The sequence below is a fragment of the Rhinolophus ferrumequinum genome, chromosome 2 (assembly GCF_004115265.2).
Source record: "Rhinolophus ferrumequinum isolate MPI-CBG mRhiFer1 chromosome 2, mRhiFer1_v1.p, whole genome shotgun sequence".
NCBI classification, from domain to species: domain Eukaryota; kingdom Metazoa; phylum Chordata; class Mammalia; order Chiroptera; family Rhinolophidae; genus Rhinolophus; species Rhinolophus ferrumequinum.
Window position 1 is genome coordinate 71292293 of NC_046285.1, and position 26971 is coordinate 71319263.

Below are 26971 nucleotides of genomic sequence, written 5' to 3' on the forward strand. Positions count from 1 at the left end.
CGTTGATCACCACAGAAGAAAAAACTTAAAGAATTTTTACAGAGTTGTTATAGATGGTGATGAAAAATACAATTCTACTAAAGACATGGATTTCCATTACAGAATATTTATTGTTCTAACGCAGGATGAAGAGGAAGAAATCAAACAAGAAATTAACATGTTGAAGAAGTATTCTCATCACCGGAATATTGCTACATACTATGGTGCTTTTATCAAAAAGAACCCACCAGGCATGGATGACCAACTTTGGGTATGTCTCCCAATTTACTTTTTATAGATGAAGAACTGAATCGTCCATTTATCTATTCTCATGAGTAAATTTGATTAAGAAACTCCTTCTTTGAAACCCTTAGCCCATGATTTCCATAACATTGTGGTTTCAAGTTTTTCTCCCATTTCTTTGCATATCTCTTCATCTTTTTTGTATCTCCACCTTCTATCTCTTAACGTGGACCATCTTTAAAGTCGGTTGTTAAGTTCTCTGATTTTTTTTCCCCACTAATGACTATCTTTATTGAATTTTTATTATATTTCAAGCATCATGCTATGTACTTTTTCATGATTATATCATTTGTTCTGGCTCTTTGTGGTAGACATTATTATCCTCATTTTTTAGATGCTGATATTTACGGTTTACAGAGAGGATAAGCAAACAGTCTCAATGCCTACGTTAGAAATGCCTCAATGCTAGAAATGGTGGAGCTAGTGTCTAACCAAGCTCTACATGAATGTTTCTCCTTATGTGTCACTAATGTGTGGATGACTGACATTTAAATTCCAACTCTATAAGGAAACCACTTAAGACAGCACCTGATACCTTGTAGGTACTCTCGAAGGTTGCTTTCCTTTTCTGCTTCCCCTGTCTACTCAGCTATGTGCCCCAGTCCGGTAGCTCTATCGGTCTATGAGACAGCTCTAATTGGCTGTCCCACTAATAATAAATTCAGTATGTCTGACACCAAAACCATTATTCCTATCCCTGCCCTGCCCTGCCAACATTCCTCTTCTTCTCACCTTCCTGATTTCTGCCGTTGGAACTTTTATTCACTTAGTCCTGTGGGAAGGCTTATAATGCTCTCTTGGTTTGACCTTCCTCTGTCAGTTTTATAACCACCCCATTACTAGAAGCCCATTCAGTGGAAGCCTAGATTTTGCAGCTACTTGATCCCGATGTCTGTCTCTGTCTGTCTGTCTGTCTGTCTGTCTGTCTCTCTCTCTCTCTCTCTCTCTCGCTCTCTCTCTCTCTCGTCTTTTCATCTCATACATTGCTGCTAGATTAATGGCTCACCAAATACCCTTTTAGCTATTTATCATCTTGCCTCAGTTTCCAGAGGTCTTAATATGTATTCACTAACATGCAAATTCACTGAATTATACAGTGCTTACTACATGCCAAATTATGTATTAAACTACGTGTATTCAGTTACTACTATTTCATGGATAATTTTTCAAAGAACTCAGTCTTGGGTAGAAGTTACTCTCCTAATGCCTAAGACATTTATAGTGTGGCTGAGAAGGCAAAACATACACAGTGAACACAGTTTGTGACCTAAAAGAGTATAATAATGTTATCTCAGAAAAATAACAAGAGTATTATGCCATTTGATATTCAACACTACAGTCTTTGGAAGTGAAAAGATCTGCTGGGAATTTTTCCCTCATAAGACCTAGCTCTAAATTTAAAATAAAACATGTACTTTGGGGTAAGTAAACCCACTTTGTGTGATCACATTGATTTTATATATTTTTATGTGATTTCTGAAAGAGTTATAGTAAGATTTTAATTGCGTATTCTTAAATGTATATTATTAATAGATATAAATGTGAAAATTAAAAATGTAAAAGTAGTAGGAGAAAATAAATGTGACTGTAATACTAAAGAGGTATGTAAAGTCTTAGTACAAAGAACACAATAAACGTAAAATGCAAATGGCTAATTTAGGAAAAATATTCATTTCATATATGATGAGAAGCAATTTGGTAGCCTTTAGAGATAACGAGTTTTTATAAATCAATAGGAAAAAATACGAAATTACTAATAAAAAGATTGAGTTAAGAAGGCAGCAATTAATAAAGAATTATCAATTACCAATAAAGATGTTTTTAAAATGTAATCTTACTAATGATATAAATGCAAAAGAAGACAAGAATTAGATACTATTTCTTGCCTAGTAGTTTGGCAAAGTTTTGTTGTTGTTTTTTTAGATGGTGTATCCAGAATGGTCACTCACACTCCCTGCTTGTGGAAATGAACATTGATACATCTTTACTCAAGGGCAATTGGAATACATACAGCTACACACACACACACACACACACACACACACACACACACACACAGTGGGGATGTCTAGAAGACTGTACACCAGCGGTGCTGAAGATATTTGTATCTCAGTAGTAATTTTATTTTTAAAACATTTTTTTTCATGTCTGTTTTTTTATCCCCTAAACTTTCTCTTAAATCTAAAATCAGAGCTACTTCTGCTCTTCCTTCTTTTTGTTATTGCTTTTTATTGCACTGTCTTTGCTCTTCATTTAGACGGTCAGCTCTCTGAGGACCAGTATTGTGTCTTTTGCATCTCAGTGTCTTTCTCAGCACAAGGAAGCTTCTGGGCATATGATGCTGACAAAATAGTTGTTTTGTGAATGAAAGTGACATTACTGGTACAAACTTGTTTTCTATTATTATTATTGATACAAACCTAAGTGCTACAGGTACTTTTACAAGTTCGAAATATCCTGCAGTTTCCACAGTATGCGATGGCACACGTTGGAATGTCTTTGTATTCTCAGAGGACTTCTACCTTGTCAGAATCTAGCATTTTAGCAGCGCCCCCATGTTGCCATCAGCTGCAGCAGATGGAAGTGGAATAAAAGCTGTTTTAATGCTGTCTGTAGAAAGGTTTCCGTTTGGTCAGAACTGCAGTTCCAAGTTAAAAGGAAGCATTAACGTAGCTTTGGAACTCCTTCCCAGCTTATCACCTGAAGGAGTACAAGTATTCCTACATAAGTCATACCTAGCTGTTATCTTCATTCTTCTTGTGAGATGAGCATGAAAGGAGAGTTGGTTTTCTTGTTGGTTTGAACTATTTGGGAATTTATTTTCAAATTATTGCTTGAGAGAAGAAAAGGAATGGTCGAGCAGGGCTTGATTCATTGTGATCTTTTCCTTAATGCTTAGTGTTTTTTTTTAGCTGGAAAGAAAATTAGTTGTCCTGTGTTTTGCTGGATCCCAGTGAAGTTCATTGACTTTCCCAGGGTCTCAAAGCTCATTAGTGGATGGACGCAGCACCAGAATGCAGGCATCCTGAAATGTGATGATTCAGCTTGGCCTGACCTGAAGGTCTATGAAAGGCACTGGACATTTATTTTTTAATGAGCAAAATCTTCGTTTTCAGATTGGCACTGGGGGAAAGTAGCAAGCCTGTTTCTGTCTGCAAGGCACAAACGGGAGATTTTGTACTCTGGAAATGAGTCGCCAGCCACCAGTTTATCCACTCTGGCCAATTGCTCTTTGTGTGAAGACGGCGGTGGTTACTGGTAACCAGGGGCCTGCAAGTGTACATATTCATTTATCTATTCACCGTTCCTGCATTCATTCGTTCATCCAACAAATATAGTATGTGAAGCACTTGCTAGCTGCAAGGTACTTCTGTAGGTCCTGAGAATACATCGTTGAAGAAAACGGAAGAAAGCCCCAACTTGTATGCACCTTACATTCTTGAAACAGACCACAAAAAATAAATATAATGTGTAAGAAAACTAGAGAGAATGCTGGAAGTGGATAAGTGCCTGGAAGAGCAGGGAAAGGGTAAAGGGAATGCAGATAGGGGTTGCAGTGGTAAGTACAGTGGCCAGGGGACGCCCTGTTGTAGATAACTGGAGGAAAAGCATTCTAGGCCTGGTGTTTTCCAGGAATAACAACGAAGCCAGTGTGAGTGGAAGATGTGGGAGATGAGACCCAAAGCCAGATAATTCAGAGCCTTATAGGCCATGGGAAAGACCGCAGCTTTTATTCTGAGTGAGGTGGGGGCCGTTGGAGGGGTTTGAAGGTGGAGGCTGAGGTCTGATCCAGAGTGAAGGGGTCCCTCTGATGGCTGGGTTGAGACTAGACTGAATGGGGGCCAGCGCAGAAGCAGGAAGACCAGTTTGGAGACTGTTTGAGCAATCCCCTTCCTGAAGTTGGCAAAGGAGCCTAGATAAGTTCGCTTCCAAACCCAGGTCACATGGAGAGGAACCCCCGCCTTCACATTCCATTTTCCCTACTTGCAATTAAATGCAGGTGGCAAAATATGGCACTTAGAGGCCCCCCATTCTGCTAGGAAGACAGAGGGCCTACCTTTGTGACATTCGTGCCCATGCATCGGATTGTTGTGACCACCCCACTAGCAAAGCTTCATTAGCTTCTATGTCCCTGGGGGTAAAAATACCAAGCTATGAAATGCCTCATGAGGGCAAGAGAATCATTTCTTCTTCTAGTTGCGCTTCTTCTATTTGATGACCCACTAAGGAGGCCCTTGGAAAAGTAGAGGCAGCACAGAAACATAATTGTTGAGAAATTAATAGCAGATGGCAATATTGGTGGGAACTTGGTTATAGAATATAACAGTGTATATTTATTCCAGTGCCTCTGACTCATTAAATTTGGGCCATTCGGTTAATAACAACAATGGCTGGTAATATTCATCGTCTGCTTTTCACATGCTAAGTCCTACATTTCTTTGTGGTGTCATATTATTTCATTAGATCTTTACAACCACTCTACAAATTAGATATTATCATTATCCCTACTTTATAGCTGAGGAAATTACGCTCAGAGAAGTTAAGAACTTTGCCCAAGTCTCACGGCCAGTGAGTGATGAGCAGGTATGTTAGCGACCCCCAAGCTGCCTGCTGCTAGAGTCAAGGCCCTGAACTCTGCACTCTTCTTTCTGTTGTTAAAAATAGTTTCCATATGAAAGGTTAGTGTTCCAAATAGGACTGAAGCTTTGTTCTTAAATAAGTTCATTTTGACTTCACCTTTCATCTTCATTCATCCATTTCCTCAGCTTTCAGAGAGGAGAGAGCAAGCAAGACCTGTTAGCTAATAAGACTGGGGTAAAGTCTGGGAAACACACATTGAAAAGTACATTAAACCTTTTGGGGATGTTTGGGCAAATAATTGCAAAGGTCACAGATAGTTGACTCTTTGGGCTAATGGTATTCTGTGAGAATTGCATTTATATAAAATATTATTATGGATTATATAGAGATATAGCCTGTAACAAGCAAGACAGCTGTTCTTTCTAACATTTATTCCCAGTATTCAGACTATAGAAAATATTTCCCAGATACTTTTTTTGTTGTGGCTGGAGGATAGAGGATTGCACATAACCCACCAAACAGCCAATATGTGTGCTGTTTCAGGTGTCTGATTGAATTATAATCGGTGCGAATTCTATCAGTCTTGTCGTAGAGATAAACTCTTGTTTAGTACCAGCTCTTTGTGGAAATACAACTACTTCTGATAATGGCCAAGTAATTCTCCCTTATCAACTGCTTAGGGCCTGATCCGGAAATCAAAAAAGAGAGCTCTTTCAATAAAGATTCCGATCTCTCGGAAACAAGGCAAGCTCTGACACACAGCATTGCTGTCTCATTCCCCTGCATCTCAGTGATGAGAGGCTGGCCATTTTGCTGCAAGCCTTTCAGACCCTGGGAGTGAGTGAGAAGTACTGTCTACTAAACAAAGTTTCTAATTTCTCTTAAAATTAAAAGCAAAGCTATATGAACTTTGCTGCCTCTGTCTTTTGATATCACCATAGGGGTGCAACATCTTATAGAAGGAAACGAATTTCTGATTCATTTCCAAAATGTAGGGTGGTCAAGTAAATTCGATTGTTGTACTGAAATGACTCAATATGCCATTCATTAGATTGTAAGAGTGTAGACTTGCAGAACTAAGAGTAAAGAAATTATACTGTGTGCATTTTAGGGACAAAAATTCTAGCAGTTGGCCAAAACCTGGCCTAGAATCCAGAGACATGGATTCAAACCTGACATTTGGTTCTCTGACGTTGGGTTTCTTCCTTGTAAACATAACTTTGGACAAGTTCTGAGTTTTCAAAATGGCAGCCTGGAGTCTAAACACTGTCCAGGTAAATGTGTTTAGCTTCATTCACATAAGGTAGCAGTGTTGTAATTATGCCAACACCAGAAAAAAAATGACCACTTTCACACAAAAATCTGGATTCCTTGAAAGGTTTTGAAAAATCACATGGTCTGGAAATGTTGGGGCTGAAACCCTGCATAGTAGCAGTATGGTAGAGCAGTCTGGCAGCTGTTTGAGGGTCCTTGCCCACTCTGATTTGTGCCAGAGGAGCCCGTCATTCCCCGTAGTCTTCCATGCATGCTGCACGTCATGCATTTACGTTCCTTGTCCATGCCCTGAATACGATCATCTGGGAATGAATGAGATACTGAGGTGAACTAAGGCATGACGTCATTCAATTGCCAATGAAGAAATCTTTCTAGAATCTGCCGCGATGTTGGCCACAGCCCCCAAACCCAAGTCTGTTACAGTTTAGATTTCAATAACTGTAGCATCTTGGCTTGGCGAAAATCATGCCCAGTAGCATTTTGGTTGTTTTAAGATTTAAATGTAAAGTGTTGCAGATACCACCGTTAAAAATTCAATCACTTGTACCTGGCTCTTTGAACAGTTAACTAAAATTTTCTTTTCTTAAGTCTATGCATCAGAAATGAGGCTTTTTGTGGGTGGGAGTTGTTTTAATCAGTGTCTGTCACTGAAGAACTCCTTTCCTTCATCTATAGAGGCCAGGTCACTTGTTTGGAGAAGTGATTGAATCTTACTATTTGTGAGCAGAAATTTTAAAAAGGCTGAGCTTGGTAAATATAAGAGCGCCTGAAATAATAGGGAGAGTGATTAGTTAGCAGTCTGCCAGTCTCAGAGCTGCCCCATTGCATGACCTACAGAAAGAGAATATAAGTTCCTTAGATACAAACATAGAGCTAAAGGTACACTTAATTTAATGCTTTGCCACTGGGCTTGAGTTCAGCTTTAATAGAGCCATTTTTATGAGTTAATGGGTGATTCTATGACAAGAATGTAAAAATGATTTCTTTTATCCCAATGCATTTCATCTGAACTGTGCTTAAACTGCTTTTCACCTTAGCAAAAGGAAGACCTTAGGTACACCCAAAGTTATTCTGTTCATGGTCTATACAACCCTGTGGTTCATTTTCTAGATTAATTCTGAACCAGAGTCTGTGGTTCTGTTTACATTGTGCTTCTCAAAATACTCAACTGCTAGGTTGCTTAGTCCTAAGTCCTCTAAAGCCAGTAATTTTTTTTTTCTTTTCCTATTTTTAACTTGCCTGAAAATTTGCTCCCTTATCCCCACCTCAAATTCTTCTATTTAGGTGTAACATTTTGAGAGGCCAAGTTATAAATTTCTTACAGTCAGGTTAGTTTCTATGGTTGAGTCCATGGCCCAAGTGGTCACGTAATGATTTGCCCCTAACAGGAAAATTCTCCAGAAGATCTTGCATACATACTGAGAAATTTAGCACCAAATATTAAATACAAGATACAGCCAACTTCTCTCGTTCCTTGAATGCTGCCATGCCAACTCTGAGATGGCTATCTTCTTAGACATGGGCGACTAGAGAGCGTTTCCAGTAGGCTTATGCTTTGGACAGGGTTCTTGTTCCTAAAATTACCTGTTGGCTCAGTATATTCAAACTGCCATCGTCATGCTCAAGATACAAAGTTGTTCATTATCCAGAAACTTTATTGACCAGGTTTGGGACTTCACACCCTTGGGACTCCGCTTGGGAAGGCTTAGAATTTGTAGTTCAAGCATTTGCTTTTCAAGTCTAAAAATATAATCCAGAAGCCGAAGGAGTTTTTTCGGTTTGTTATGTTCAAATGCATGCTAGTTTAAAAATGAGTGCAAAAAGCTGTTTAGGTTGCTTTTTCAAATTTGGAATTCCCGACAGTTTTAGTTCACCTTTACATTAGTTGATTGAGATGATAAATGTATACCTTCCAATTTTCATACTTCTTTACATACATATTTTATATTGTTAGACTTAAACTACCTTTGGCAAATGAAGCGCCTTCTTAACAAAGTACTGAGTTGGTGTTTTGTTTACACCTTCATAAATCACGCATGAGATCTGTGGCTATTCCCAGCCACATATAAAAATATCCTGTGCCTTGCTGATGTTTCTGGGCAATTCAAGGTCAATAGGCTGATCCTTTGCAGAGTTGTGAATTCTTGGAAGTTCATCTTTCCTGTCCTTTTGTTAGGGTGCCTCTTCAATTTCTTGGTGCGAACTTCTCTCATTTTAAGAAGACCCTCCTCTTCCTGCTTCCTCATCTTCCTCTCCCCTGCCTCCCACCCCTCCTTTTGCTATAAAAGAGAAAGGATCTGTTAGTAGTCATTTATTCTTGTGGGTGACTGACTAGTGACATTTGGGGGGAGGGGGTTCCCGTCAAGGTATTCTGGGTTAGTGCCTGCCGTTATAAAATACCTTAAAGCTTTGTTTCTTGTTACCTAAGGAACTTAAAGCCAATTAACTAGTAAGTGCGTGAATAGCGTAGGGACTTTAGAAATCATCCTGGGCCTCTCAGGCTGCCTCTGAGAATAAGCCTTTTTAAATTCCTTCAGAGGTGACTGTGATTGGAAAAGGTACATCCGGTGATTCCAAACTGAAGGCCCCTCCCAGGTGAGCTCAGCTAGACTCAGATAGTGCTTCTGCAGCTCCTGGCATCAGCTGATGCCAAAGATTCTTTCCTTAGATGTTGCCCTGAAGAGGGGAAAGTACAGCAGGGCATAAGAAGCACCCTTTCCCCCACAGCTGCTAAAGAAAAAACACCCTGCTCATCAGAAATAGAAGACAACTGATAAAAGTATGTGACAAACAACCCTGCAAATTGTGAAATATATGTTAGAGCTCTGTGTTTTAAAAAATTAACCGTTAATTTAGCTAGAAATAACTTCCCACACCCAACGATTCAAGCGACCATTTCCCCAATAATTGAGTTGCCATGCTGTTTTTTAACCACCTCCTCCAGAACACTGTCCCAAGCCCCAAGACAACTGCCATTGTGCCTGGGCACAGTTCTCTCCTCACCTTCAACTTAACCTTCCTTCTCTCTTCCCAAGTGACATGCATGTATTTCTTTTCTGACCCAATAATGTAGGTGGTGTTGCGTGAGAAGTTTAAGATTCCTTTTGAGCCTCTCCCACCACCACCATCTTCCAACCTTTGAAATAAAAAGATCCCATGTCCTGGAATGCACCATTGTGTCTTCTTGTTGCGTGACACAAGCATGAAATAAAGACATGTGTCCTTGGCTCTGTCTCATTAACAGAGGTTTTAGAAGCACATGTGTCCAATGCCCTTCCTAACTAAGCACCTGTCAGCAGTTTCTTCACCATCCAGGGAAGTGGCTCTTTGAGAGCTATTGATGTTGTCTTCCAACTTGGAAACTTTTTAATAAATACAAGCAGACCAAAGAATGAAAAATGAATAAATATAGTTCGGGATTTCTGGCTGGTAGGGGCTTTGTATTCATAGGCACAATTAATATTCATATCAAACCAGTAAGGTTGATGCTTTTACGTTGTATTTTACGGCGATGGTGGTGGGGTTGGGGTGTTGATCTCAGGGTGGTTAGAGAACACGTCCAAGGTGACCTCACTGTACCCAAGAGAGCACCATGCTTTCAACCCTGCTCTCATTGTTTAATGAGTACATGGATCAGGCTGCAGACTATAACTAAACTTCATTTCCAAAGAAATAAGGAAAATGGAATTGAGGGGAAGGAGAATTCATGAAACAACAGTTGCAAATGGCTTAGCCCAGTGCCTGGCACATGGTAAATTCTCAGTAAGTGTTAGCAAGTGTTGTTGCCTCAGTGTCAGCTCTTTGAGAACTTTCTTTCAGGAAGAATATTAATGATCCATTATTTCTCACTTGTGAGATGTGAAGTTCTTGACTTACCGCTGTTGGGCTTGGAGTGTTGAGCCCTGTTTCTGTCTATTGTGATGGGGTTACTTGTGGCAAGGGAGGGTCCCCACTGTGTGGCAGCAGTAGTTAGCAGTGCTGCTGTGTGGCTACAGGAACCAATTGCTGGCAAGTCCTGGTTCCTTCCTTCCTTCTTTTCTTTCTTTCTTTCTTTCTTTTCAAATCTCATTATATAATTTAACAATCATTTTGTTCCATAGTGAGATGCAAAGAACTTAGAAGCCTTCAGCTGGACCTGAATGGAAAAGCAAATTATAGAAATCACTGACATTAGTGCCTGGCTAGAGCAGAATTGTTTCCTACTGAATATTTCAAAGTATTTTGTCCAATCTAATTTTAAAAGACTGGAGTCACTGGGCTTCCACTGCATTCCTTGGGAATTATAATTTTGTAGCCTAATAGAGCTCAGTGGCAGGACATTTTTTCCAGATATAGGAGCAATGGATACACTTGTGGGAGGTCTGGTCACTGTTTTTAAAATGGGATTTGAAGAAGGGGCACAGATATGTTTTGCTCACTTGAGAAAATATTCTTTTCTTTATACCCAAGGACATTTCATGGGTACATCCTGCTACCATTGAACCACAGTTTGCTACATAATGGGATTTTAAAAAACTTTGTACTGTGAAGGCTCTCCAAAATACACAAAAGTAGTCACTATAATGAACACCCATGTGTCTAAAACTAGCCCCGGCCACCATCAACCTGTGGCCAACCCTGCCCCATCCACACACTTCTACTTTCTCCCTTCTACTATTATTTTGAAACAAATCTTCTCATCATACCTTTTTTTTCCTGGTAAAATACACATAGCATAAAATTTACCATTTTAACCATCTTAAAATGTACAACTCACTGGCATTAAATATACAATGTTATGCAACCATCACCTCTGTCTAGTTCCAGAACTTTTTGTCACTCCAGAAGGAAACTGTGTAGCCATTAAGTGGCAACTCCCATTCTTCCCACCAGTGCCTGGCAACCATTAATTTATTTTCTGACTCTATAGCTTTGCCTATTCTGGATATTTTACATATTAATAAATGGCTTCATACAATATATAGCCTTTTTTTTAAGTCTGTCTTCATTAAGTTAGCATAATGTTTTCAAGATTAACCCATGTTGTGTCATGCATCAGCACTTCATTTGTTTTCATAGCTGAATAATATTCCATTGTATAGATATACCGTATTTTGTTTATTCATCTGATGGATATTTTGGTTATTTCTACCTTCTGTGTGTTGTGAATAGTGCTTCTTTTCATATTCAGATGCAAGTTTTTGTTTTAGCACCTGTTTTCCATTCTTTGGGGTATATATCTAGAAGTAGAATTGCTAGACTATATGGTAGTTCTCTGTTTAATTTTTTGAGGAACCATCAATCTGTTTGCCACAGTGACTGCACCATTTTACATTCCCTCCCACAGTGTATGAGGGTTCCAATTTCTCGACATCCTTACCATCACTTGTTATTTTCTGCCTTTTTTTTTCTTTAAATATAGCCATCCTGATGAGTGTAAAGTGATGTCTCATTGTAGTTCTGACTTGCATTTTCCTAATGACTATCGACATTGAACATCTTTTCATGTGATTGTTATATGTGTATCTTCTTTGGAGAACTGTCTATTCAAATCATTCTTTTGCTCCTTTTTAAAATTGTGTTGTTTATGTTTTTGTTGTTGAGTTGTAGCTTTCTTTATATATTCTGGATACTATACCTTATTAGATCTATGATTTGCAATTGTTTCATTCCGCAAGTTGTCTTTTCACTCTCTTGATAGTGTCCTTTGATGCACTAAGTTTTTAATTTTGATGAAATCCAAATTATCTATATTTTCTTTTGGTGCTTATGCTTTCGTTGTTATAGCTAAGAAACCATTGCCAAACCCGAAGTCATGAAGATTTACTCCTATGTTCTCCCCTACTAGTTTTATGGCATTCACTCTTATATTTAGGTCTTTGATCCCTTTTGAGATAATTTTTTTGTATATGGTGTGAGGTAAGGATTCAACATTATTCTTTACATGTGGATATCCAGTTGTCCTAGCACCATTTGTAGAAGAGACTGTCATCATACTATTTTATCTGTAGTATGTTTTTCTGAAAGATAAGAACTGTTTTGTTTTGTTTTTACATAACTACAGTACCATTATCACACTTAAGAACGTATTTACCACATTTCCTTAGTATCATCAACCTGTAGATTGTTTCAAAATTTTTAACAGCTTTCAAAAAAACTGGTATCCAGATAAGTTGCATGCAATTTGTTGATGTGTCTATCTAAATGTCTTAAATTCTACAGATTTCCTCTCCATCTCTTTTTTTCCTTGCTGTAAGTTATTTGTTGAACTAAGTGATTCATTTGGCCTGTGGGTTTTGTACATTGTATCCCCTGATGTAGCATGTTCCTCAGTCCTCTGAGTTTCCTGTAAATTGGTAGTTGGAAGTTTCCATCAGATTCAAGTTTTGGAGATTTTTTGTTTGTTTTGTTTTCTTTGTGGCAAGACTACTCCTTCGGTGATGTGTTATTCTCATCAAAAGGCAAATCAGAGCTGGTTATTTCTTATTTTTTGATGTTAGCAGCCATTGATGATCAGTGCCTAAATCCATTAGTTTATTAGAGGTTGTGAAATAGTGATATTCTAATTCTATTATGTCGTACTCATTTATTAGATGGAATACCTGCTTTTTATGAAGAGAAGCTTTATCTTTTTTATTACTTACCCAGTGATAAAACTTGTACAAGAAAGGTAGTATAATTTCTTGATTTCCCTGTTTTATGTAACAGTTCTCAAAATAATAAGTTACTTCTTCATTTTCTTCAATCAGTGCCAGTTACATTCTTTCTGAGGGGTGTGTTGATTAATGCTTTTAGTTAAGTACACTTAATGTGTTTCAAGATGTTGCAGTTATTATTTTTATTGATGCTTAAATTATATCATCTTTGGCCAGTCTCTTAAAGTTGACTTCTGAGTCCTTTCTAACATGATTTTATAGTCTTTGATAGCTTCCTGGCTATCATACTTGTATATGATAACTTTACAACTCTTACTGGAATTGTGGTCCTTGTGAAATTTTCTTATGAAAGCTCTTGACGGGTCTCTATATTTCCACTGGCACGCTGAAGAAGACGGGAGACTTTGCCTACCCTGTGTGAAATCCTAAGAAGACAAGTTAGAACAGCCACTGGAAACTCATTCATGAAACTAATTGTCTGAGTTTTTATTGTTTCAACGAGGTATACAGAAAAAAAAAGAAAAAAAATTCTGCCTGAAGATTTTACAGCCTGGTGAGGTATCTTTTAGGACCTGGTGACATGGTGCTGATGTTAGGAATATACATTTGGACAAAACCAAAATTATTAATGTCATTTCATTATGGCCCCACATTAGTTCTCTTTCTAGTGCCGAGTCAGAGATTGATTGGTAATTATTCTGGATTCTTTTTTATATAATTACAAAATGATATAACTACACAGGAAGGTGACTTTTGTTGCAGACTCTTGGAAGAAGAGGGGAAAGTATGTAAATGGATGTGTTTCTCTAAACCTAGCAAATGAATGTAAAAGCAGATAGATTGCTTTTCCTCTTCCAGTCTGCTTGTCTGTTAAGTAAGGGAGGTGTTTATTTTCTGCCTATTTTATAAAGCTGCTGAGTACTGTAATGAGTTTATATTTATAGAGAACTTGGAGCTTTGAGGATGAAAGGTGCTAAATTAGGACTTATTGTTTATTGAATTTATTCGATGTGTCCAAACTCCTGGGAACATTTGCAGAATTTAATTAAAAACAGATAGTCCTCACTCTGACAGCTTACAGTGCCACTTGCAAACCAATAACTTTCACAGTGTGCACTTCTATTGTCCTAAACTTGGGACTGTCTAGACAACCATGGCTCTTTCAGACAGGGGAATGATCTTACTTTTGTAGGAAAAATGAGTTTGACTGCTGGACAAAAACACAGGGATAGTCTCAACGGTATCTGAACCAACTAGCTTCCCTCATTTTTTAAAATATGTAGAATATGGAAATTTTCCTTAATTTCCAACTATAATTTTCAAGTTAGAAATTTCATAATAATTTTCTTTTCTATGATTTTGGGAAGAAATGAATATAAAAGTTTATGTTTTATATATTGTATGATGATCACTTTTTCTTTGTAGGCATGTCATTCCAAAGCAGCCAACTGGAATATTTTAATGCATTCTTAACTCAACCCAGTGGAAGCAGAAAAGTGTAATTATAATAATGGCATGTTTGCTTCCTTTGCCAGTTGGTGATGGAATTTTGTGGCGCTGGCTCTGTCACTGACCTGATCAAGAACACAAAAGGTAACACATTGAAAGAGGAGTGGATCGCGTATATCTGCAGGGAGATCTTACGAGTAAGTAACAACACAGGATATCTTTGGAGGTGTTGAACTTTGTACTAATCTTCCATTGAAACTCATCAACGTTTTGGAAACCTCTTTAAAGCTTTATTCTAACAGCGATGGTGGTAGTGGTAGTTTGTTGTGGTCTGCTCTAATGGAAGCGAGCGCACTTCTGAATAGGCCATGTGCAGTCTCATTTGAGTTAATGCTGGCTGATTCCTTTTGACAAGGGGTTCATTCCCAGTGGCGTTTCCAATTGGAAATCTGACTTCAGATCATAAAGATGGTATCCCACTTAGGGAATGGATTGTTTCAGAGATATTTTAATCATTCATTCAAGTTTTTCATTTGTGAAAGTTGTAACTGATTTAAGGATTGTGTGACTTTGGCCATTTCAGCTCATAGAATCTAGTCTAACTGATTATACCTTTTTAAAAATATTCTTTGAAATTTAATCACAGAAACCAATCAAAATAGCTGGACGAGACTGTGCCTATTTGCCCAGTTTTGCCCACAAATCCCACAATCAGGCAATCTGGGCAATAGTGTCATATTTGCTAAGCTCAGTTCAGGGAGAAGGAGGTAATTGGTCATATTTTAGTTCACTCAGACTAGTTTAATTATCTCTTGTTACTAATGTGGAGGCTCTTTATGTCCATTGAGCCTTCTTACTAGATCTATTTGACAGTCATTATTCATTTATAACCGCTACCTTCTTAATTTAAGGAAACAGAAGTTAAAACTATTTTGTTAATGTTTCCAAGGTATACCTTTGAGAGATAGATTGTGTGCTATGGATGGATGCATGGGTGGAAGTTAAAAAAGAAGGAAACCATTAAAATGATGTTGATTCATTAAATTCAAACCACATTAGGCAAAAAAAAAAAAAAAAAAGAAAATGATATTTTTGTATGATAATATTTATAATAGTGTAAAACTCACATGCTGAGAAATAAATTTACAGAAAGGTATGAATAACTTCTTCATGGGGAACTACAAAATATTACTGAGAGAAATTAAAGAAAACCTTACTAAAGGGAGGTGTATACCATTTCGCAGATTAGAATACTCATTATTATAAAAATGTTATTTTCCCCCAGTTTAATAAATGGGTTCGTTGAACTCCCTAACCAAAATTCCCCCAAGTATATCTGTGAAGAATGACAAGCTGATTTTTAAAATATTACATAGAAATGCAAAGGACCAAAAATAGCCCAGGCAGTCTTGAAGAACAATGCTGGAGGATTTATGCTGCCAGTTATCATGACTTATTATAAAACTACTAAGTAACTAGGACAGAGTAGAATTGTCATAAGAATAGGGAAATGGCCAACGAACCAGAATCGAGAGTCCCGGAACAGACCAACTTTGTATATGCACCCGATGTATGACAAAGGAAATGCTGTGGTGCCTGAGGAAGGATGCTCTTATCGGTGAATAAGGCCAATTGAATAGCTGTATGAAAACGTGCAGTTTGACATATTCATATGAAGCTATACATAAAAATTATTTCCAGCTAGATTATAGATATAAATGTGAAAGACATAAAAATAAAGCTCTTCAGAGAAAACATAGGCTATATTAATATAATACCTCCATGGCTTTGGAGTAGGCAAAACTATTTCTCAAACAGAACACAAAATAAAATTGAAGGGGGAAACAAGGAGGAACAGCTATTGATCGCCTTCAGATCTGACATTTATCTCCAAGTATTGATGTGCCGTTGTGTAAACTTAATTTGAATTCCTGACTTAAAATTTTACTCATTCAGAGAAAGCATGATGAATTGATTAGTTGGCCATCCTGGTCAGGATGGGTCACCATCCCAGGTCACCTGGGCTGGTTCTGCATGATACGCCTTTCTGCACTTCTGGGTAACCCTGTGTGATCGCCAATGTTCTACAAGTAGCAGGAAGATTTTACCCCATGAGTATTTCTCCATACCTGCTTTTAAGCATTTTGAAAGCAGCTGTTTTCTTCCTTTTTCCAATACATTCATTCTCCCAAATGATACTGGCATTTGAGATAAGGTGACTGTTTGGAAGGGACATTTGATCACAAGAAGTTTCAGAGATGATGCTGTATGCATCATATTATCTCATTAAATACAGCCTTTGGCTCACTTATGTCCTTTGGTAGGTGCTTCCAACCACTTTGGTGGTGAAAGAGGGAATGGGATCTTCGGTCCTTCTTATGAGGGTTCCTGGGGTGTTAATATGCTATGAAAGTCATACATTTTAATCTGCTTGATGCCTACCTTGAGTCCAGTTGACCAGATAAGAAAGGTAACTTTTTAAGACCCAAAACCCAGTGCCTCAACTGTCCTGTCACGTGGTTTAGGTTTACTGATATCCTAAACGTACACAGGGATCTTTTTGGGCATTCTCATGCCGAATTTTTTCAACAAGGGAATTCAGATATTTAGTTTTGTTTCTTTTCATGTCAGCATCTCTCATACCATGGTTTTGTTGTTATGGAGAAAAATAAAAGTACATAAAATCATAAATAATAACAATACTTAGGTATCTAATCCCTTCAATTAGCAAGTGTCAGCATAACATAGTTTGCTTCAAGACTCCAATTTCAGATTCTTTGGGGATATATTTTATCTGAAAAACCTGAGACTACCTTAGAGCAAGGTTGTAAGTTTTAGAACTCACACCACAGAGTCCAAATCAGACAGAGTAATTCATGGAGAAATGGAACACAATCAGTTTTGGATGTCACTGAATAATTATTTCATATAATGAACACAATAACAAATACCATACAGCACTAAAAGTGACAGTGATGAATGCCACCAAAGGAAATGAAAATTGTTGCTTTCCTTTTATAATGTGAGCTAAAGCCAATGGGAAATTTCTTGGCTGTTCTGAGAAATATTTTATTGTGCTTAATTAAATTTATATAACAGAAGGTGACTTTTCACTTTTAAATTGATTATCAAATTCAAATATGGCCCCTCAAAAGTGGAGGATTCAGTTAAATCAAGTTAGTTTTCTATACATAGACTCTGTAGATGTTCCTGTTAGAAACTAGAACAGGTGGTCAGTCCTCACTTTTCACAGAACTGTTAGCGGACCTCGTGCATGCCGGGAACCGTATCATCCCTTGTGTGGCTCCATGGCTCTTGAGATCAAAGCTGATACGCAAGCATTTGCTTTAGCACAGCACCATGCATTGCAAGGGCCACCGCTGTATTTCAGTTTGTATTGATCAATTGCCTATGGCTTAGAATAGCACTGAGTGCATGAAAGATGTGAATTTAATAATGAAAGTATGTCTGGGTGAGTCTACATCTTTTTTGGACCTTTAACACCTGAAAGAGTTTATTTGCATTTTGGCTTATGTTCCTATTAACCCTTTTCAACTCTCTGTTACTTCAGGGGCTGAGTCACCTGCACCAGCATAAAGTGATTCATCGGGATATTAAAGGGCAAAATGTCTTGCTGACTGAAAATGCGGAAGTTAAACTAGGTAAGAACGGAATCCAGTGAGCCTAGGAATTGGAGGAATTGATAAAATTATTTCAACAGCTATTTGTTGTTTTTGTAAAGAATGTAAATTTGTCACTGTGATTTTGGAGGTCATTATACTAAGAACAGAAAAGAAAATGTTTCTTTGTCTATTTCAGAAACATTTTCTGAAAGCACTTTGAGGAGTGGATTCATATACAATATGGTAAACAGATCCATATGCTTTACCAGTGTGTAGAAATAGTTGAGTTTTGTTTTTTTTAGCAGAGATTCTCTAGATTAGAAGTGACTGACCTTGAAATATCCTACTATTTGTTTATATTGTTGCTGCTGTAACAGAACAATGATAACCCATTTTTTATTGAAAATATCTGCAGTTAGACATATTTAGAATAATGAATTCCTGCTATATTCCCATATGTTTTAAGTTATATTTCCTTCAATTTCATTATTGCCTAAGGCGCCTGTACAAAATGAATACCCAGTATTCTACTTTACATGCATACTGATTATCCCACTTTCATAGGCCAGGGTTATCAGTGAGGGAATCCTTTTCTCTCTGTTGCTGTCCATTAAAGCCCTTCCCACAACAAATTTGGGATTGTCCAGATAAGGTAGAGAATCCCCACATGCATTTGTCTGCTTGGTGTGTATGCATAGGAGCATGAATTAACAAATATCTCATTGGATTCACAATTTGTCTTCTAGAAAAAAATCACTGTCGATATGATTGTTTATTTTCAAAGAGCTTTAAATATATCCTATGTTTATATCCCAAACATTGACTCTTGCCTTTTTGTTAAAAATACATAATTTTCATTTTTTTTAATTTAGGGCCAAACTTTCCTCTCATGAATGTTCCTTATAAAACAAAAGCATTATGTAGGGAAAGCAGTTATATATGTACTGATGAGATAAGCTATCCTCACAATATTCACTACTTACTAATTAACAGTTATTATTGAAATAAAATTATATGTGAGCCCTATACAAGACACTTTTACAAAGATTGTCTCACTTAAACATTACAGCAACTCTATGTAGATATAGTCACCCTCATTTGACAGACCGGGAAACCGAAGCTCAAGGAAACTGATTTACTAGCCCTAGGTCATATCACGGAAGTGGCAGAAATGGGATGCAAACTTAGGCAGTCCGACTCCAGAAACTTAGTTCTTACTCACCCTTATGGCAATCGAGCTTGCCTTTTATTAAACACCTATTTTTGGTCCCCATGGAGCCTTGATTTAACCAAATACTGTAACACTTCGTGATTTCGTCGTTGGTACACTTTATCCATTCATACATGCAATTTAAAAATACATATTCATAAAATAACACAAAAGGAAGAATCAGCTCAAGTGTCCATCAACAGATGACTGGATAAAACAAAAATGTGACACCAACATGCAATGGAATATTGTTCAGCCTTAAAAAGGAAGGAAATTCTGACATATGTTACAACATGGATTAACCTTGACGACATTATGTTACGTGAAGCAAGCCATTCACAACAAGACAAATACTGTATGATTCCACTTATAAGAGGTAACTGTAGTAGTCAGATTCATAGAGACAGAAAGTAGAATGATGCTTACCAGGGGGTAGTTCTTGTTTAATGGGTACAGAATTTAAATTAGGGAAAATGAAGAAGTTCTGGAGTTGGACGGTGGTGATGGTTTCACAACAATGTGAATGTAATTCCACAGCTCTATATACTTTAAAATGGTAAATTTTATGTTATGTATGTCTTTATAAAAAGTACACATTTGTTTAATCAACAAGTAAAAATCATAGGCTTTATTCATTTGCCTTCTCTTGAATAGTGGACTTCGGAGTCAGTGCCCAGCTTGATCGAACAGTAGGCAGAAGGAACACTTTCATTGGAACACCCTACTGGATGGCGCCAGAAGTTATTGCCTGTGACGAAAACCCGGATGCCACATATGATTTCAAGGTATGACTTCTTACTTCTTCATTATTTTTCAAAACTATGCCTAAAATCTCATCCTGAGTCTTTTAGAGAATTCTCACATAACTTTGGGCTTATGATTTCTGTAATCCAAAGGGAGAACTGAAAAATATTGTTTGAATTTAAAATGATAAGCCATGCAAGTGAGAATCTTTAATGAAGTCAGCCATCATATCTGATTGCCTTTTTATATATATAAAAAAAGTTTATACCATTTTCTATATTTTTAAAATTTCCTCTTCTAATTAGAAAACAGATTTCTATTTTGCTTGCTTATAGTTTAGATGTTTGGCAAAGTATATATTCTGAGAGTTTTTTATGTTAAAAGAAACCAAGATAAAAATTTATTGTCTTGGGTCATCTTTTTCTGATTAAAAATAATTAAACTTACTCATTTCTGCATTGCTCACAGTTTAATTTTGGAGTTTATTTTCAGTGAAAGAGAACCAAATGGTTATGTTGGTAGCTACTTTATGATGTTTCTTCTAGCCTGTCATGGTGTTTCATAGAAACTTGATTTGTGACTTGGGACTTGGTATCATAAACTGGTACTTTATTAATAAATTCAAAGCAATCTTTAAGTATAGAGGTGAAAGTTGTCCCTTTATCCAAGAAGCCCTCTTCTTTTCCATTCTGCTAGCCAGTAATCAGAAATAATTTTGCATTAATGTCCTATTGATAGCTGCAGTGTCATGCGATATTGCTGTCATGAATTGTGGTTAAAAGTCAAGACATTAAAATTAGGGGCAGATGGAATGAAGGCACTGAGTTTTCAGACTGTGCAATAGATGGAAAGACATCCCGTGGTCTTTGTGTGGATTTCAGGACAACCTTGGGCAAAACCTGATACTACATGGGCTGGTTCCACGGTGCATGGACTTTTTACCAAAGGACTCTGGTGATCATCTCGAAATACCTATTTTCCAGATGAGAAAACTAAAGCCCAAGGCTTTTACAAGTGCACAACCAGTTAGTGATCTCCAAGTTTGGACTTGAATCCAGATCTCCTAACTCTCTGTTCAGAGCTCTTCCCAATATGTCACCCTGCTCTTCTATGATGCTCTCCTACATAAATCTCCCATTTACCAACAAAATAGCCTCTACAGAGTATATTCGGAGAATTCTTCTTTTAAATAAAATTTTAGTTCTCCATATGTAGGGTTATTATTGAAATCAGGTCACAAAGATGCAAACATTGCAGTGTCTTCAGGGCCCAGTGACATAAGGCATTGACAAAATCATTGGTCTCTTTGGAGAAATGTAAGCTTGAAGGTCTGAAAACACAATCATCTCCTGTAAATTCCTTCTTCTTTCAAAGTTAGTCACTGTCATAACCTAGCAATAATCTGCCTGAAAATAGCTGCCAAGTTGAAACTGAATCTCCTGCCAAAATAAATGTCGTTTATTTAAACTGCTAATGATAAGCACATTTAAATATTTTAATTTGCAGATCCATTCAGAGGATCCACTATAAAATATATGTCTCAGACCAGATCTGTGTATCAGAATAAACAATTCTTCAAACTATAGTTATACTTAACAGGTGCTAACTCGTCTACATCTGGGCCACAGATATATTATAGTATACTGTGGAGAATCCGAGTGTTTCAAACTTTTACCCTTAGCTTAGCCTTTTAACTGGCTTGGCTATATTTTGACTGGCTGTGGTGTAGATGGACTATTGCTTTGTGGCATAAAATAAATTCCTGTGATTTAGTTGTTTACAATAAAATTAGTAGAAGAGGCCTTCTTCCCATCAAGCCAAAGCTTGGATAAACTGATATCTTGGTCCTCTTTCCTCAGATTATGTTTATGGAACGTAGTTTGGGATCAGTGAAAAATTCTGAGCCCAGTGCATAACTCTCGGTGTGGACAAAGCCTAGTATGTGAGTAACCACAGGGGGCGTCATGACACACAGGATGATTTCAGAGGTACTAGAAGGTTCATGTAACTATAAAAGTCTCTTGAGGCATTAATAATGTGAAGATTAATTTCTGTGTCTTTTATTTAAAAAATAAAGAATCCTGATGAGAGTAAAGATTCAACTGTATTAGTTATTTAGACCTCAGTGTGAATTAGTTCATCGGATTATCATGAGTATAATACAGAGGAGCAAGAGGTCATGACAAGAATATGAGTTTCATGGATCAGTTGTCATGGATAAAAGAAAGAACATGAAAAAAGGGTAAAAATAAGGAAAAAAACAGGCAGAAGGAAGGTTTGGGGTTCCTTGAAGATTTATTTCAACTACTTCACAATTTTACCATGGACCAGAAGCTATTCTTGAAATAGTTTTTCTATCTCTTTCTTGACACCAGACCTTATTCTTTCTTCTGTTCACTATTCTTCAGAATACGGTTTGTCACCAGGAGACAATTTGACAATACTTGGACTTTCAAAACCATTTATTCATTCACTCAGTGTGTATTTGTTGAATAGCCACTATGTGTAAGAAATGAGCCAAGCTGTATCTATATGTAGTTTTTGACTAGAAAGTTCATGTATGACTCCATCAAAGTTCAAGGGTTTGGTCATGTGGAAACGTTTGCTAGTTCATTTGGCCCAGCTGTGTATCTCAGCTTCAGAAACTAATGTCTTTGCTTTGGGATCTCCTGGGCTACAGATACTTTCAGCCTAGAAGGCATGTTTAAAGTAAAAGATGACTTGAAAGCCACGGGGCTTTGTTTGATTCCCCACCACAAAAGCCCGTCCTTTAAAATAAGGACTGAATGTAAAAGAGAAAAGTATAGTTTGCTTTTATTATTTGACTTGTTCTATGATTTCTTATTTATTGATTATTATGTATTATTTGAGTTGTCTGAGATGTCTTTCAAGACGTCTATAAATTTTTCTAAAAACTATAGTAATTCAGTAAAATAAGGGCCTCTGTAGGAAAGTAGTCTGAAGAGCTCATGCTTTTTATTGCAATGTGATTTTGTCTGAAATCTACCGGGCGCAGTAGTGACTGAAAATAACCTCTATCCTGAGGAGGAGTGCCAGAATCTCATTTGCCTGGTAGGTTCTCTTTCCCCTAAAGGCCCTTCCTTTCTTGTTTTCAGAAATTCTGTCAAAACACTTCAAGCAAAAGGAAAGGTTTCATTTTCCTGATAAGTATGTGGGGCAATAATGAAAGCTTTCTCATTTAATAATAAGCATTCAAAAGATTTGAAATTAATAAAACTGTTCAAAATTCTGAGGCTGTTTAAATTGTTATTTTTTAGATTTGAATTTCATTTCAGTTGAATGGGATTTGTCAAGTATTTTATATCCCTGTATATTTATTGCTTGAAAAGAACCACTCATTAAAGAAAGTTCTTTGTGGCCAAAAGCCCATCAATAGGGAAATGATCCAATAAAGATGAACATATCTGTCCAATGGAATATGATAGAGCCATTTCACCAATGAGGTCGCATCCATATTGAAGTTGGGCAGATCCCAGAAGAAAGTGTTAGGTGCAAAGAACAACTCACAGTATAGCACACATGATACAGTCTTATTCTCCCCCGCCCCATGGATGTATGACATGTGGGTGGAAAACTTCACGTGTGTATTTTATATAATTTTCTGTCTTCTTTTTTATGCCCCATAAACTGGCCTTGGTGTTTTTTTTAATATTAAATTGGTAAAATAAGAGAAGTACAATGATATGGCATGTCCTATAAACTCCCATCATGTGGCCAGATCTGTGCTCATGTTGTCTCTTATTCACCTGTACTCTGTTTACGAGACTTTGCACACAGGTGCTGTGGCTCACCTGCAGACGTAGTTGTCTCCTTCAGGATTTGGGTGACTATTGTACTCTGGCTTTAGAGCAAGTAATTATTCTTCTGTATGACACATAATTGGCATTATGTAGGCAGGATGAAAAGAGCTGCTCCAGGTAAGAGGCTTAGCTGGAGATGAAGTGAGCAATCTGACCAGTCAGGGCGTCACCGCGATGCACGCAGGGTGTCACATGAGAAGACAATAGTCAGATTGCAGAATGAGATTTACACTTACACTAGCAAACCAGGCCTGGCCTCTGTCTACTGAGATTTAAACCAGGTTCTAACCCTATTTTAAAAGAAGGGAAGGATGATACAGACACCTTGTTATTATCGGAAACTGCTCTTAAAGATATTTCTTGTGGCTCCATGTTCACACCCGCCTGTATGATTCCTTAGGCAGACACACCAGCACCTCCTCCAGGCTACATGCTGATTCCCAGGTGAAGAGAATAGACTATTCTTTTAACATTTTCCCTTCGGTCACATAACAAATGTAGATGAACAAGGAACTAAAGATTTCTTCCCTGAGGTTGTTTTATGTGTGAAATGGATTATTAATACATCCTCAGTGACCCTGAACTCGCCACTTTGGTTCTGTTTATACATAATGTAGTATATATGACATAGTAAATAAGAGTGAGGCTTTTGAAGTTGGAGAGGGATAGTTTACAATGTAGACTTTGACTCCTGTTCATTATATTACCTCAGGGAAGTTATTTAATTTTCCTGAGCCTCTATAAAATGGGAATAATAAATGGTATATTGTGAGATTATATTACAATAAAGTGAGCTAACATATATAAAGGAATTACTTCAGTGCCTAACAATTGGTAAGTACTTCATATATGATAGTTAACAGTTATCCTATGTGTGTCATATGTAATATTATGTTTCCTATGAAGGTACTGCTATTTGGGGCCATTTTTTTACCTTAAAAAGCCAGCAATATCATATGATTCAAACCTCATGTTTGTATTACACACCTCTAATTATCTACTTACGTTGAGCCAGAATTTTCTTCTCTATAACTTGTTTCTCTAGATTAAGGTACCACACACAATACATGCAACTTCATCCAGCTGGAACATTTCCCAAAAGTGAATAACAAATTAGTTACACAAGAAAAGACTCTTTTCTGGTCTGTGAAACCATTATAACGGTCGTGCCCATTATTAACCTCTCGTTTGTCGAGTCTGGACTACCTTGCTACCCTCCGCTTTGAGATGAATGGGTCTAGGACTCAGCTATCCCCATGTCTTCTGTCCATCTGGCTTCTTATAAGGCTCTGCCAGTAGGGGGAGACTGCAGACTGCAAGGCTGGAGGAGGAAGGACACACCCTTTTAATGTTTGCTTCCTGTAAACTTCCGGTGTATACCTACATCAGCCCCCCTAATTCTATGAGTACCATTAAGTCCCAGAGCTCATTGCCACCTTACCTGACTCCGGTGTGCTGGCTGAACTGCCACTCAGTGACAACTGGTCCTCAGAGTCTGTCTGCACCAGTATTTGTTAAGTAGTCACTACCGTGTTTCCCCGAAAATAAGACTTGGCCAGACAATCAGCTCTAATGCATCTTTTGAAGCAAAAATTAATATAAGACCAGGTCTTACATAAGACCTGGTCTTACAGTATAGTAAAATAAAACCGGGTATTATATCATGTTATATTATATTATATTATATTATATTATATTATATTATATTATTACATAAGACCCACTCTTATATTATAGTAAAATAAGACCAGGTCTTATATTAATTTTTGCTCCAAAAGATGCATTAGAGCTGATTGTCCACCTAGGTCTTATATTTGGGGAAACACAATAGGTGTGCTGCACTATGTTATGCCCTTTGCACATATCTTACTGAATTCTCTCTCATATTAACCTTGTACGACAGGTGTTCTCTTCACATTATAGGTGAGGAAATGGACTCAGAGAATTGGCTTGTCCAGGTCACCAAGCTAGTTGTGTCTGAGCTGAGAGTCAAACCTGTGTCTACCTGGCTGCACGAGCTCTTTCTTTTTTTCTTTCTTTCTTCTTTTTTTTAAATTTTATTGGGGAATATTGGGGAACAGTGTGTTTTTCCAGGGCCCATCAGCTCCAAGTCATTGTCCTTCAATCTAGTTGTAGAGGGCACAGCTCAGCTCCAAGTCTAGTTGCTGTTTTCAATCTTTAGTTGCAGGGAGCGCAGCCCACCATCCCAGGCAGGAATTAAACTGGCAACCTTGTTGTTGAGAGCTTGCGCTCTAACCAACTGAGCCACCCAGCCGACCTGCGCGAGCTCTTTCTGCCTCCCCGTGCACTGTGGGGCTCTTCTTCTGTGCCACACTGCCTCTGTTTCTTGTGTGGTTGGTTCGGCCATCTGAAAGTGTTCTTTTCTTCATGTGTTGGGCAGCCTAGCCCCAGAAGTACTGTTCTCTTCAAGTTACCTGCATGCCAGATGGTCCCCCACCGACGAGAAGTTGTGTGCTTGCCTCTGCCTCATCAGCGGCACTAGAATTTGTCTCTGTTCTGTTTGTAGTGCACACAGGACTGGGCTATTAATCATGCAACAGACCAGGCAGCATAGCACCTCTGGAATAATGAATTACCGAGCTCTTGCCCAAATGAGTCACACCACAGCCACGAAGGAAACTTATCTCTCCCTGACTCTCCTCATCTTGTTCCTCTCTCTTGCCTTTCTCGTCTCCTGTGATATGTTTTGCCAGTTGTAATTGGAACATTTTCTCCCTTATTTAAGTTCTGAAGTGTCTTTGGGACTCGCTAATGCATCCAAAGGCTTAAACAAGACCCGTCAAGGACGTTTATTGCTCTCCAGCATGGGCAGTTAAGCATAGCTTACAAGCAGCTCTGGGTATATACGGCCAGGAATATGAATGTTCCTTTTGGAAAATAGAACCCCAGTTAAAAAAAAAAAAAATGATGCTAGTGATACTATCAAATGGGGATTTCAAGAAGAAGCAATGTCTGCCCTGTGATGTGACAGAGGATGCACAGGCATTGGCATGATGTGACCTTTGGTTTGAAGGAGTTGTTCTGGGGGTTTGGGGAAAGCTGCCTAAGAGATGTTGTGAACTGAATAAAGGAAACATCTCTCTTCACTGACCCTTCCTGCTTCCTATGGGAGAAATCCAGGATCACTTCACTGGGACCTCTCCATTTCCCTACTATCAAAATATGCTTCCTCAAATCATTGCTGTGTACGTGTTATCAGTAAAAAATGCTTCTGGCTGTACTTAAGTTTCTTAAGTCATCAGAAGTCTAGATATAGGCAGTTCAGGGCTGGTGTGGTGACTCATTGATGGCTTTAAATCCCAGGCCCCTACCTTTCTGCTGACTTACTGC

General features: G+C 37.8%; 1 protein-coding gene across 8 annotated transcripts in view; it reads left to right on the forward strand.

Annotated features, from left to right (window-relative positions):
• The window catches only part of TNIK (TRAF2 and NCK interacting kinase), a 364653-nt gene that overhangs the window by 222938 nt on the left and 114744 nt on the right, over window positions 1-26971 (forward strand). For all 8 annotated transcript variants that reach the window (XM_033125457.1, XM_033125416.1, XM_033125423.1 and 5 more), the window contains 4 exons: window positions 125-250; window positions 14309-14419; window positions 17794-17884; window positions 19710-19840. In XM_033125457.1, the coding sequence (XP_032981348.1) occupies window positions 125-250; window positions 14309-14419; window positions 17794-17884; window positions 19710-19840 (459 nt within the window). The remainder of the gene's footprint in view (window positions 1-124; window positions 251-14308; window positions 14420-17793; window positions 17885-19709; window positions 19841-26971) is intronic.